Genomic DNA, 14,865 nt, shown 5'->3' with positions numbered 1-14,865 from the left:
CCTAATATTTCACAATTTAGCCTCTCATAAATCAGCAGACAAAATTTATTTCCTCTTTCTTTTGTAAATTAATAGCAAGGTTTTAATTAGTGTTAATCGTTTCATGGAAAATTTACAGCTTGCTTAAACAAAGGTTGATTATACTTTCAACTTTTCAGTGAAAATATTTCTTCTTTTCCGGTCTACTCAAATAAAAAAACACATAAACACTGACAGTGGTCCACATTTTATCCCACATACACAGTACCACTCCATTTGAAGACTGAAGTTCTAAATTTAACTAAATGAAATCAATATGGTCAAGCTGGGGGGCTCCACTATACAGAAATCAGTACTATTACAAAAGCCCAGTGGAACACTGCACATTTTAATAGAAGCAGCCACAGTATTTTATACTTCAATGTTTTCACCTTACACATAGCTTAGAATGCAAGCAAACTAATCTTTTCCTCTGTCATTCTGACCTCAGGGACCCAGTGGAAAAGAAAGGATTTCTTATTTCCTGCTAGGAAAGTGGGCAGCTGTTTGGTCTTCTGGGAAGGAATATGATGGGTGAATAGCTGCTTTGTTTATCAAGAGAGGTTCTCCTTAAGAGTGAGAACTGGAAGGGGGGGGAAAAAAAAATAAAACATAAATAAAGGAGGAAAAGCCTTTGGGAATGGTACATGCTAGCTACTTTTATTAGGAAACAATAAAAACCACACTGTCACAGAAGTGTTTCAATAAAAACCACACTGTCACAGAAGTGTTTCCTCCATCTAAGCATCCTTTAGGCTGCGTAAAACCTAAGAAACCTCTTCCTAAAGGCATAAATCTGAATCTGTTTCATAGATTTGTGATCTAACTTGATTAACAGAATCATATGTGGCACATGTTCCAACACAGAGAACTTTTTGCTTGCCAAAAATGTAGTCTTTTCTAGAAAATGGGAATTTTTTTCTATGGAATAATGCATCAATAGTAAAAACAAAGAAACAACATGACTTCCAATAGAAATTGCTTTCAAATCACAATCACATATGCCTTGATGGTGAGACAACTTATTAGCATAATCTGTAAACTGGCATGTGCCCCAGAGGTATATCAACACCCTTAAAGGAAACAAGACCATAAGTAAGAAGTTATCCTGGAAACTACCAAGACATTTGCTGTTTTCCTCAGGGATTTTTGTACTCTTCACAAGCATAAGCGCGCAGACTATGAGAAAACATGAAACTATTGGGTGATTCATTAGTTTCCTTTCCCTTCAAATAAATTGGTTTTGGGGGGAAAAAAAAAAGTCTACAGTACTGGGTAAGAGCTGCCTTGCAAAAAATCAATATATTTAAAGAAAAAAAACATGAAATTAAACAAAAGCAGTGGGGCTGAAGGGTTACAAGTGGTGTGCCTGTAGGAGCAATAAGCCTTAACAGAAGTGTGGGCCATAGTTTGACTCATGATGATAGCTCATTTTGAATCAAAATTACTTCAGTTTGGTTTCCCTCTAAACTTATAAAGGCTTGAAGGGACCACTTTCCATGCCATTGCAAAAGGCCATGTTTGAAGGAGAACTTCCTAAACTTTGAATACCAAAAATAAGACTTGTATCCTGTTTTTAAATCAGGATAACTAAAAGAGCTTCCCTTCTTCATATGAAATCTTTTCAAATTAAATCTATTACAAGAGGTCACTGTGTTATATCAATAGAGAATGTAAAGCAAGAATGGTTCTGACTTTTATCTTCCTGTCTCTGAAACCATGAGACTCTGCATGTCTGCTTTTAATGTTACTTACCCTGATTTGACTTGCATCAGTGTAAGAAAACCAGAATCAATCATTTCTATATACAGTATGATCTATTGCATGAATAGTATGTTATCCTCATGTCATTAAGATATCTCATGTTTTTTGATAGGTGAGGGACCAGGCATATTATTTTATTCCCAGCTACCTGATGAAGGCTTTGGATCTCAAAGTGTGTAAGCCCTTTCATATTTAAGCTAGTTATAGAATACATAGAAGTCATCCTACAGAATGATTAAAATGCTTTTGCAAAAGAATGTGATTCACTGGTTAAGTGTATAATAGTCCACAAAATAAGCATTTAAATGCTTTCAGGAAACCAAAATGTATTAAAAAAGCAAGTTGAGGATGTGAGTAGCATAAAAACCTCACAGTTATGTTCCTGTTGCCTTTTTCTGTTCTTGTTTAACATGCAATTAACAAATATACTACTTCCTCTCTGCTAACAACAGCCTAAGGAGCTTAAGCTGTTAATAGCACTAGCACTGAATGACTTGAGTGATACAAATTCCTGTCTTTATCTTTAAAATGACAACACATGGGTGATTTACAGCTCTCTTAATTCCTTTACAATCACTGGTCAAATACACTGTGACCAATCCAACTCTGCAAGATGACATGAGGAAAGAAATTACTGTACATAGAATTACATTATGCACCTTCACACTACTCTGTCATCCCCAATGCCTTGAAGAGTTGCTCAAGATGAGGTAACAATTGATTTAAAATCATATCCCTCCATCTTTGTGAAAGAAAACTGTTAAAAGACGTGACAAATCTTTCCCTTTTGCTATTTAAAGATCAAACTGGTACGCACATAAAGGAGGCAGAATTTTTTGGTTAAGTAAGAAAACAGTGCATAATAGCTTGAGAGTGTCTGACTGAAAAGGGTTCTCCCTCCAATTATATACACTTTTCCCACTATAAAACCTATTTCATAATCTTCAGTTCATTAATACACATGGCTGCAGATTTTCCCTATTTATGTTCATGTGGATGAGGCTAATAAAATAATAATATAGATAGAAGGACCTAGTTTTATGCCAGTTTTAAGTCAGAATTTTAAATAGCTGCAAAGGAAGATATTGAAGTAGCCTACAAACAGTATTATTCAAACACACAGATTTACCTGATTACATATACAGGAAAAAATCCAACTTCTACTCATTCATTCTTTATTATATTGTCATAATAGCAAAAAGTCTTAGTATAGGATCCAGAACACATGCTAATGTTCAAACACAGTGAAGGATATTATCCCTTTCTCAAAGAGATAAATCAAAGAGGTCATACAGTTTTTTAGTCCAAACAATCATCAAACTTTTCACATGTATATAGTAGCCTGAAAGTTCCACTTGACAGCCCTATAGTCTGTCCATGTCAGTATGTGGAAAGGCAAGATAGAGACAGGCAGCAGCTCAACTCGCCCAGATTCCAGGTGTGCAGTTCCAGCAATCAGGACATAAACTGACTGGACAACAACTTTAGCCTTGGACTAATGGATAGGAGGTGATGAAGCATTTCTAATTAACTAGCTCATTGTGTATCTTCCCAAAGCAAACATAGCCAGCTCTGAGTTGTTATCATGTTGTGCATCACCAGCGAGCATTACTGTAGAAGTGGAATAGAAATAACATCTGCCAAACTCATTCTATAAAAAAATTAACTAACTATTAATTGTAGCCCACAGAAGAATCACTTACTGCAGTCACAGACACTTACCCAACAGGGCATTGCGCCCACTGTCATCTGGCAGGAATCTTTTATCCACAGCACACACTAAAAGGTGATCAGGTAAGCTTGGTGACTTTGCACCAACAAGTGAAAAACCCGATGGTATCTCAATATGTTCGTTGGAAATTGAAATCAGCCTCAAATCTTTACCAGCCTGGCAAAAACCTAGGGGGGGCAATAAGAAATCACAGTATTTTAAGTTGAGGAGATCATAGAATCATAGAATCAATAAGGTTGGAAGAGACCTCAAAAATCATCAAGTCCAACCTGTCACCCAAGGCTTCATGACTACTAAACCATGGCACCAAGTGCCACATCCAATCCCCTCTTGAACACCTCCAGGGATGGTGACTCCACCACCTCCCTGGGCAGCCCATTCCAATGGCCAAGAACTCCCTCTGTGAAGAACTTTCTCCTCACCTCGAGCCTAAACCTCCCCTGGTGCAGCTTGAGACTGTGTCTTCTTGTTCTGGTGCTGGTTGCATGGGAGAAGAGACCAACCCCCTCCTGGCTGCAACCTCTCTTCAGGTAGTTGTAGACAGCAATAAGGTCACCCCTGAGCCTCCTCTTCTCCAGGCTAAACAATCCCAGCTCCCTCAGCCTCTCCTCATAGGGCTTGTGCTCGAGGCCTCTCCCCAGCCTTGTTGCCCTTCTCTGGACATGTTCAAGAGTCTCAATGTCCTTCTTAAACTGAGGGGCCCAGAACTGGACACAGTACTCAAGATGTGGCCTAACCAGTGCTGAGTACAGGGGCACAATGACTTCCCTGCTCCTGCTAGCCACACTATTCTTGATGCAGGACAGGATGCCATTGGCCTTCTTGGCCACCTGGGCACACTGCTGGTTCATGATCAGCCAGCTGTCAACCAGTACCCCCAGGTCCCTTTCTGTTTGGCAGCTCTCCAGCCACTCCAACCCCAGCCTATAGCTCTGCATGGGGTTGTTGTGGCCAAAGTGCAGCACCCATCACTTGGACTTGTTGAATGCCATCCTGTTGGACTCTGCCCATTATTTTTAGTCTTCACAATTATCTTCATGAAAGGACTTCATATATTTTTAGTGAAATGCAAAGTTGTATCTTCTGAGGTTGAGGGCAAAGCATGTGATATTTTTCTTCCCTTCTTCTGAAAATGTATAGTGAAGTTTCTCTTGATGATGTCTTGCAACCTACATATTTATGGAATTATTTACTAATACCATCACAAGTTAGGTCAGACATTTGACAATAGAGAGATTAGTTCTCAGTATCTAGTGAATTTCACTGGCTTTTCTTGGGATTTCTAACATTTTTTACAGCAACAATGAATGAGGCATACTTTAAATAGAAAAGAGCAATGAAAAAGCCATAAGAATTACCACATTCATCTTAGCAAATGCCATGCCTGCAAACTCAATCTTTTAAAGGTCATGCTGTCTAAGAGAATAGAAGTGCTGCCCTCATGCCAGGCGTTCCAACACAAATGTTTATCTAACACACTGAGAAAGACCCTGTCAAAAATAAGAGCAAACAAGAGCAATCCAGCTTTGTCTGGCAGGTAACAGTGACATTTTTGGGACTTCTATACCATACAGATTATCTCCTTCCGATGAATTATAGGGGAAATGGCCCCAATTCTATCCTTTTCAGTAGGGCAAATGCCTTCTGACAGCATTTCTCACCATCAGTAGTGCAACATCCTTCTGGGGGAGGCTTCATCTGGTAAGAAACAGGAGGACTACTTGATTCTGAGCCTTCTTCCTCCTCCTCTTCTTCTTCTTCCTCATTGTCTGCTCTGCTGCCTGCTGCAAATTATCATAGCATAAATGACTTAGACAACAGACAACACTGGCAACGAACCAATGAATGAACAGGGTGACCCAGTTACAGAAAATATTACAGCAAACTGGATTCTCTCCTCTTGAAAATGACTTTATTGTTGCCCATTCTAATGATGTTTGTCATTCCCTTAAAGCTCCAACTTCCAGAATGTCTTTCTGGAAAATAAATAAATAAATAGAAATCTTTTAGCACTTGTGCAAATCAAAGTTCAAAAGCTTCACCTCAGAAAGTATAAAGCTCTGAGCTCTGCACCTCAGAAAGTAAAAAGAACCTAAAGGACAAATAAAAAGAAGCTTCAATGTATATTTTCTTTTAATTTAATTATTTTTAAACTGATCTCATGATTTTAAAGACCTAACTCCTGCTGATTGAACACTTGCTGATAACAACAGTGTAACTACATCCTTTGTTTATAATATTACCAGCTAATATAAACCTGAAGTCGTTACTTCTTGGCACTTTAGAATGTCCTGGCTACAGTCCAAGTACAGATTTTATTAATTAGGCATTGACCATGTCCTTGATGTTGTACAGGAAACTGAAGAAACAGTTCCTGCTTGAAACAAGGTTCATCACAGATGATACTTCAATAAGAACATCTAATTCTCAGTCCGTCTGTCTCCTACCAGAATCCAGAGCTCTGAGTAAAGCACTGCTGCTCCCTGCAATGTATCAAGGAAAGGCAGATATCTAGGAACATGATTCACAGTGGCCTGTGCATGGACTGTGCTAATCTGGGAGGCAATACTAAATGCTAGAGAGAAGAAAATGGGATGTAGGATTCATTTTTCAGAGGATTTCAGGTGTTTCTTCAACAGTCCCAGCAAAACATACTGACTATTCCCTCTTATGTCTCAGGCATTCTCATAGCAAATGAGCCAAAGCTAGCCCCCAGAGGAGTACATCTAAATGATAAATTAGGAGACCACTTTCAGGAACAGGACTAATGAAAATTTCAGACTACATCCAGCCTTACATACAGCAGGCTTCAGGCACAAGAGCTAAGTGGACCCAGTGGGGGTTATGCCTTAGGCTTCTGATTTCTTGGCTTCTATAGGAATGTGTCTGCAGCAAACACTGGCAAAATTCAGCAGTGAAGAGATGCAGGTACTTGAGGATCTGCAAGAAGCCAAATAGCTCTTTGGACCTGGGCAAGTAAAGTAGTTAGGCTTCTACATTATCCTGTTGATCCAGTTTTTAGTCTTGAAACAGAAAAACAATTAAGCCCACTGCAGTCATCCTCCAACTGACTTTGAGTCAGGAACTTATAATTCTTCATAAAGGACTTTTTCCCTATGAACTTCCTCAGAATGCCTTTTTATTTTATTTACAAATGATTGTAGAATCAGCTAAACAACTGCTACATGGTAAATTAGTAAGAAAGCTGAAGAAAGTAAATCTGGTGTTTGAACATTCCTCTTTAAAGGTTATTGAGACTCACACGCCAATCTAGAAGCGGATTTGAAGGATATGTTTACTTTTTAGTATCTAAACATCAAGCTTCAGTCCTGGTGAACACAAATAAGGACAGAACATTAAACACAACTGTTTTAAGGATGTAGTCTAGTGAAAAAATGCTGAAAGTGAACAAAGCAAAAAGGTGTTTAAGTAAGACTCTAGTTCTCTTCTCTTTCTGCAGACTTCCAGCCATGAAGTTCTTTCCTTCATCTTTGTATCCATTCTGACACTTAGACGATTCTGTGCTGAGACATTTCAGCTTTCTAATCTGGCAAGAAACTAACTAGGCAGACAGAAGTGACCAGGTTTGTTTGGTTTGGTTGTTGTTTTTTTAAACTGGACTTATTTATTAAATGAATGAAAAGGAAGAAAATCAAAATATGTGGCTAGGAGGAGTTGGAGGGAGCAGGATGTAGGATTTTCAGGTATATCAGTGGTATAGGACTTACATGCTACTGCAAAAATAATGAACATGTTAACGACTATCAGGCAGCTGTGATGAATAGTCCAAGTTTATCACTATGGTAGATTGGGAGGGCACACAAATGATAACAATGAGAGCGGAGGACAGAGGCCTATGCAAGATCCCAAGGATGGCTGCTTCAGATTCCTCTTGGCCCTCAGAACAATAAAAGATTCATATAGATAGAAGTGGAGATTTTGATTTATGATGAGGCTGGAGTACATGATGAAAAGATGCCGATCTCTCCCATCTGAGGATCAACTTAAAAGAACCTCTATTACATGTCTCTTCAAAGTTCCCCTTGTCTGAAACTTTCATAAAAGCAATGTCCTCTGCCTGGCCGTTGTAAGACTTTTAATTAACTATTCAGTTCTGTTAATTGTTCAGTTCTGTTAATTGTTCAATTCTGTTTCCATTAACTGCAAAGAAAACAGAATCAACCCCTCAAAGTTGGTAAAATCCTTTGAAAGCCTTGAAAGGAAGAAGTTACAGAAGTGTGAAATCTCACTTTTGTTCCTAAACAATGTATTTGCTCTTGTAACATCTCTCCCAGTTGATGTCATAATCGATTTTGTGATATCACAATAGGTTGTCAGAGAAAATTTTATTAGATCCCCATTAATGTGTTTGATAGAAGGATCACATTTTGTAGGGAACAAGTAGCATAGATATTTAAACAACAAATATACATTCATTATTTATGCCTTATATTAAAAGAAAAGGAAAAAGAAAGAAAAATAAGAAGAAATTACTAATGATATGTGAACTGTAAGCACATTTGCTTTTTCAAGACAAAATGTTTTGTCAGCTGTTAACATGAGGAAATGGTAAAGAGTTTAATCTTTGCAAAATACTTTTATCTGGTACTACTTCTTGGACTGGTTTGTTGGGGGTTTGGTTTTCTGTTACTGTGGAATGTTAACAATTATGCATTTTTCATCACATATGTATCTAAGCCATCGATAGCAAAGTATGCCAGAGGAAGCAGACTTGGTCAAAAGAAATGAAACACCACCCTGGTGATGCAAATGGTTAAATAATGCAATTATTAAACATAATCTTTCCCCAACATGCCCATATTCTGCACTTACCAGCAAGCTTATGGGAGACTACTACACATAACAGCACATTAGAATGTCAAATTCTATCATGATTTTGCTTACCAGACCTATGCAGTTGATATAAACTATATTAAGAAAGAAAGAAAGAAAGAAAGAAAGAAAGAAAGAAAGAAAGAAAGAAAGAGAGAAAGAAAGAAAGAGAGAAAGAAAGAAAGAGAGAAAGAAAGAAAGAGAGAAAGAGAAAACTAACAAAACCCAAACACAACAACAAAAACAACAGAATAGATTGCACAAAGAAAAAATCAGAAAGCTGGCTTCTCTTACTACACACCAAAATTCATTGAGAAATCCCTTGTGTTAAATAACAACTTGTGCAGAATTTACAAGAGAACACAGCCTAAATTGTTACATTTGCAACCACAAAATAACAAAAAATATGCCTAAAGTAATGATAAAACTTCTTAGAAGCTACAAATATTTCTGTTGTATTTATCCACAATGAAAATCACTCTTATCGTATATCTTTTATAAATCTGTTGTGTGTTTGTGCTTGCCATAATTTACTGCTGATGTATAACTTTCAGTAGTGCATAATAAATTATAGGATAACAGATTTATGTTCCAAATCTCCAAAGATTCCCACACACATTTAAGGAATCAGTTCTTAGTGCTTTAGTTTATGTACATTGATGAACCTGAGCAAAGAGCTTCATCTTGTCAAAATGAAAGACAATGTCATCTGTATTTTTAAGCCAATTGTGGATCATAGAAATACAGACTTTACATACTGCTGGTTTTCTGTATTCTGATTTGAAATGTGTGTGCTGAGCCTTGGGAAAGCAAATGGCAGAATTGTCTTTGAGCAGAAATACAAATTCTACTAGTTCCTACCTTCCAATGATGACAGTTGCTGTTCAGCTTCCAAGTACAACTGAGAAAAGATTGGTCGGGGCACTAAGTTGTTTGAGCGGAGAGAAGCCTCAATAGAATTATGCAATACTTCTTCAAATCTTGTTGTCTTGAGCTGACCAGCATAAGAATTTCCCATGTTCTAAAAAAAAAAAAAAGTCAGGAAAGGTGAAAAAAAATGGTATTTCAATTTCAGCACTCAGAACTCAATCACTGCATGTTGATGTCAGACTACAACATTTCTCTGAAAAGAGAGAAGCTTCATTGTCCACAAAGAAAGGAAAAGGAAAATAACATTGACTGCAGCAGTTGCTGAGCAGATCCTGCTGGTAAATTACAGGAAGTTATCTAAAGTAACAGCTTTCTGTAATTCAGCAGAAAGGCAGTGAGCTTTGACACCTTCTTGAAGATGTGCTGGAAATCTGATTTGAGTAATTCCTTAGTTTATATAGCAAGCGAAGATATCCATTTTCAATAGTCAGCAATCACTCTGTTTTATGTGATTTGAACAGGATAAACACATTATATGTATTAAGTTGTAAGTATTTATCTTTGCATGGCTTATCATGTCTGAAAACTCCTGGCTAAATAAGTCCAACATATCTTTTAGAGATGCTGTCCCATAAATAATGACCATTGCTGTAAATCAGATACTGTTAAATACAATGGCTTTTCCTTCTCACCTTAAGCAGTATTTTCCCTATAAATATGTTTTTCCTTTTTTTTTCCTTTTTTTTAGAATAAGATTTTATTGATTATTTATTTGATTTTGCATTTAATTATTCAGACTTGTCAGTTAATGAAACCATAGAACTGATTCATTCTGTTATTGAGGAGTCAATCTATTCCAGCTGAATCTCCCACGTATTTAACTGCCGCCTGCTTTCCACAGCAGATACAATGAACTGCTATAACCAAAAGCCATGTCAGCTTTCTTTTCCTATTACAAAGTAGCTCTTGCCCTGGGCCCCATGTCCTTTCCCTCCTCAAGTAATTGTGAATAGAAAGCATGAAACGCTTCCTGTTTGTGGCAGTAATTCCTAAACACTGAACAGCCCCTCCTCAGCACTGGGTACGGCTTGGGAAATGAGGCTTTTGAGAAGCATCCTGTAGGAATCAGTCAAGCAAAACAACAAAAACTACTGTGAAAGCACATACTGTTCTTGATGGGAAAAGGGGGTTGAAAAGATCAACATACAAAAAAAAAAAATTGACAATTTGGGTTTAATTGTAGGACTTTACAAAGCACTTTTTACAGCTTTACAAAGCACATTTTACATAGATAATGATATTTTTGTATACTTGTTTGTATCATGCTAATATTGTGTGTAGCTAGTCAATGCTATATAATATAGCATTTTGATATTATATGGTATTTATAGAAGCACAACAAGTAGTACAACACAATGCAGGCAGCATTTAAGAAGATGATCTAGACTAAAAGCAGGCACTACTAACAATATGTTCATGTCTGTACACAAAATCAAACACAGACATTGCAGTGAGTAGTACTGGTGAAGGGTAAATAGGAAGCTGCAAAACCTGCTAGTGATGTTCAGCATTAAGACAGAAATGAGGATGCATCTTATCTTCCAACACAAAAAGCAGATTACATTTCTCATTCCACACCTCCTATTTTAAGTACCACTTCGCCTACACCAAAGGCATCTAAGACCATAGGGAAAGCCTGACATCACTCTTGTCCTTTAAAAGCTTCATCAGAGGTAACTGCAGGAAATCCAAGGTCAAGCTCTGAAATGAATTACACTAAATGTTCTGTCTACACAAAAGCACTAAAGAATGTTTAGTTCTGACCTATCTTTTCATCATTATATGATCATCAGGTATCTTGATATTATTTGTCTTTGCTACATTGATTTCATGTTACATTTACATTTAATGTAACAAGGGCAAAACAGCAATTATCAAGATATCTGACAGGTATCTATTTAATCCTTGTAATTCTAAATTCCGCCCTATATTATGAACTCATAATCTCTTTCATTAAGGGACCCATCTCTAGATTTTCTCTGGCAGGTACACTATGGCTCTACACAACTGTTATCACAGTCTTGTAAGTTTGGACTACAGAGAAATGAAAATCCATGGACATGCTTGCAATATGAAACTTTAAAGTGACACCTTCAGGAATGGATATAGCATTCAGCTACCATCGATTCCACTCACTTTCTTATGTAGACTCCTTATTTAAATACAGAACCAAATCATGAAAAATGTATACAGAATCCAAAAGACTTTTTGCCCCTAAAAAAAATCACTGATACAACACGAAGAAAATATATAAAAGTTTGACCACAGTGGCAGAGGTTTATCCTACTCTGAGAGTGGCAGAAACCAGTATCTTATCCATGTGATGTTACAGATAAGGAATCAGTTAAGGTTAAGTTATTTGTGCAAGGGGCAGGTCCTGGAGTCTTTCACTATGTAAGCGTGCTTGTTTATTCTTTAAGGTGCTAATTTAATGTATTGGGTTTGTAAAATGAACCCCAAAAATGCTTTCTGGATTTGTGAACCTGGTAAGCTCTCATGTACCTGTGAGATCTTATCATCACAGTGCCAAACACAATCATAAATGCAGGAACGTACTTTGGAAGATGTGATAAGTATTTTATAGCCATTTGTCATCATCAAAGACACACCACTGGAAACAGAAGACTAAGCATTGCAAGAGGGTATATTTCTTTCCTGCAGCAGCCTTTGACATTCAGAGTCCCAGTGACTCTTTCAGTTGCAGGAGAAATTTCTTCTATGAAACAAGGAATGGAGAAGCTGTTTCCCACTGACTCTGTGATGGTTGTCTTTCACTCTTCTCTTTACAGCTTCTCAGACTCTGGTACCTGAATTGTCAGTTGCTGACTTCATGGCACCAGGAAGCAAAGGTTTTTAGTTCTATTTTCCCGTTTCAATGGACTCGGCATTCCCGGCCCAGGTTTATGTCTCTCTTGGATACAAGTGTTTGACATGGGCTAAACATTCAAATGCTTGTGAAATTCCAATCCATGAACATAGATGGTGACCAGATCTGTTAAGAAAAATCCAGCCCACACTGACAAAGCCCTCAACCCCAACTACTGATAAATCAAAGGACACCTCTCTATCCCACTGTCAGTTTCCATGGAGAGCATGCAGACAAAATTACTTGCCAATACAAAAGAAAGAAAAAGGGGAGAGATCTGAACCTGGCAGAGCTGCTTAAATCCATGATAAAAAGAAGAAAACAGCTCTGAGGATATTGGGAACCTAAGAGACAATTGCAGATACAAATGAAGCAGGTCAGGCAAATGTCTTAGAAATCTGTGAATAACATTGCCAAAGAGAGATGCCAAAGTCTAGGCATCCGAAAATGATGCTGGAAGTGTGTTTGTCACTAAAGAGAACAGCCCTCAGATTCCAAACAAGGAACTTGTCAGAGTTCCCGTGGTAAATAGAGATTACATGACTTGGAAAACCAGAGATCTTCTTAAGGGTTAACGTCTGCCACATACAGAGTCAACTTCAAGTTCAGCTGCTGTTAAACTAGTGAGGAATTGAAGAGAACCAGCACTATTCTGCTATGACCCTGTACTCCATCTTCTGTGATTTAGAAAAGAAGCAGCCTCTCTGCCATGAGGGTAGTACCTACCATGAGAGCCATGACAGTAATTGGTCATAACAATACAGAGCCATTGATGGCAGCAGGAGGACATGAAGTTCCCATTACCTAGAGCATAGAAGATCTTTTGTACAGTGTAACAAAGATGGTAAGACACTAGCTACTTTTTAGTTGCAGTTTTCGATGATAAAGATCAGAAAACAGCATTAAGTTTTTGTGAAGAATGAAGATCTAGCACAGCAATTCTGGACCAAATTTATCCTATACCTAAGGACTTTCAGAGGGTGGAAATTAATTTGGGGCTTTTGGTAACTCCCATTGAAACAGACTAATGAAGAAAGTCTACTTTCAGCAGAAACTCTATAAAATAAAGACTGTATGTGGGCTGTGTTAAGAAAGCTGGAAAAAATAGTCAGGGGATCCAAGTGGGAGATTAGGAGGACACAATCAATTACCAACAAGTTCAGTCTTTTGGGAACAAGTTCAAGTTTTTTGGCAACTTCGTATTTCAAGGCAAATTGTTTCTATTAATCACTGAAACCACTGAAGTAAAAAACAGAGAGATGTCTCTAATTCTAGGAAACTGCTGTAGAGATTAATAAGACACTTTTGCAATGAAATTAAATTTATGCAATTTTGCTCACCCAAACAAAAACAAACAAACACAACTCATTTGTTAACTGACCTCTGTGCCCCTGAAAAAAAAAAAATCAGACAGTTCCATATCAAACAGGATGAAAACAGAATTGGGCAAATCAGTGTTAAACAACCTCAGTAAAAACACTATTAAAGAGCTGTTGCATTCTTTTTTTTCCTTCAGGCAGAAAATACATCAAACTATTTTAAATGTCATTCTTAATATGAAACCAGTGGCAAGAGAACTTCAGCTAGAAACAAATATTTTCTTATTTTTGCTGAAATTTTTAAACTGCAAACCAGCAAGCGTTACTTTTGAGGACAGTGTTCATTTTTCAATGGAAACGCTACAACTCATGCAGAGAACTGCAGCAAACCCAGCAATTTACTTTTTACAGAAAAAGGAAAAAAGATTTTCCCAATATGTGTTTTAAAAAAAAAAAAAAAAAGCAATCATATTTTTAAACTTCTCAGACAAATTCATCTTTACTTTGAAAAAACCAAATAGAAAGCTTGACTAAATGCAAAGCACTTCACTTATTATAAATCTATTGAAATACACAGCTCTGCTTGGAGATTCAGACTGAGGCATGCTGGTAATTTAGTGACAAGGAATCTCATCTGTGACAGCCTACTTTGTCATTTTCTGAAACAGAAAACTCCAGTTGCATCCAGATTCCTTTAATTATTTAGAGAGGAAAGGTTATTTTGGTTGCAAGACCTTGCAAGATCTTCTTTTATGACTATGCAAAACTTAAACTTCCTTTACCCTACAAGCTTTTATGCCTACTCTCAAACCAGACTTGAACTTTTCTGAGACATTCAAAGCAATGGTTTGTTTAAAAATTCCACCCTATTTTTGCTTAATAATATAGAAGAAAGAATGCCAGATGAAGTTCCAATTGATCATAGTAGAAAGTCTTTCATGAGAAGTCATTGGATTACTCCTCAATAGTTTAAAAAATCATAGTCACTACTAGGACTACTTGCTTTTTTTGATTTAGCATAAACCTTTTCTTCGTAGACAATCTTACATGTCATTCATTAATATCCTGACAACTGGGCTAAGGAGCCACTCCATAAAAGCAAATGCAGAGGTGGGTGACAATCCAGTGTTGTAATAAGAGTGCAGAAGGAGCCTAATATATGATATGGCAATAAATACATTTAGGCAATAGCACTTCATCTTGTAAATGCTTTCACATTCCTCTCTGCAGGAAACAATGTATTCTGATGCAGATTTCTTTGATTTTCCTGCAGTATCTCGTAAACTTTGCAGGTGTTGCTGGAGAGAAAATCCCTTATCAGCAGCTTCCAGCATAGTTCAGCTGATATGCTTTACTGTTTCTCCTGCACAGAACACTGACCCTATGGCTGGTCAGGCAGCTCT

General features: G+C 37.3%; 1 protein-coding gene across 1 annotated transcript in view; it reads right to left on the bottom strand.

The window, feature by feature from the left end:
• The window catches only part of GREB1 (growth regulating estrogen receptor binding 1), an 83,021-nt gene that overhangs the window by 44,056 nt on the left and 24,100 nt on the right, over positions 1-14,865 (bottom strand). Inside the window, exons 2-4 of the mRNA XM_054179866.1 lie at positions 9,209-9,368; positions 5,176-5,298; positions 3,505-3,681 (exon numbers count right to left, since the gene is read on the bottom strand). Of these exons, the coding sequence (XP_054035841.1) occupies positions 3,505-3,681; positions 5,176-5,298; positions 9,209-9,365 (457 nt within the window). The 5' untranslated portion in view covers positions 9,366-9,368. The remainder of the gene's footprint in view (positions 1-3,504; positions 3,682-5,175; positions 5,299-9,208; positions 9,369-14,865) is intronic.

The sequence above is a fragment of the Dryobates pubescens genome, chromosome 3 (genome assembly GCF_014839835.1).
Source record: "Dryobates pubescens isolate bDryPub1 chromosome 3, bDryPub1.pri, whole genome shotgun sequence".
Lineage (NCBI taxonomy): Eukaryota > Metazoa > Chordata > Aves > Piciformes > Picidae > Dryobates > Dryobates pubescens.
Note: the sequence above shows the minus strand (reverse complement) of the source record. Positions and strands in the feature narration are given on the sequence as shown.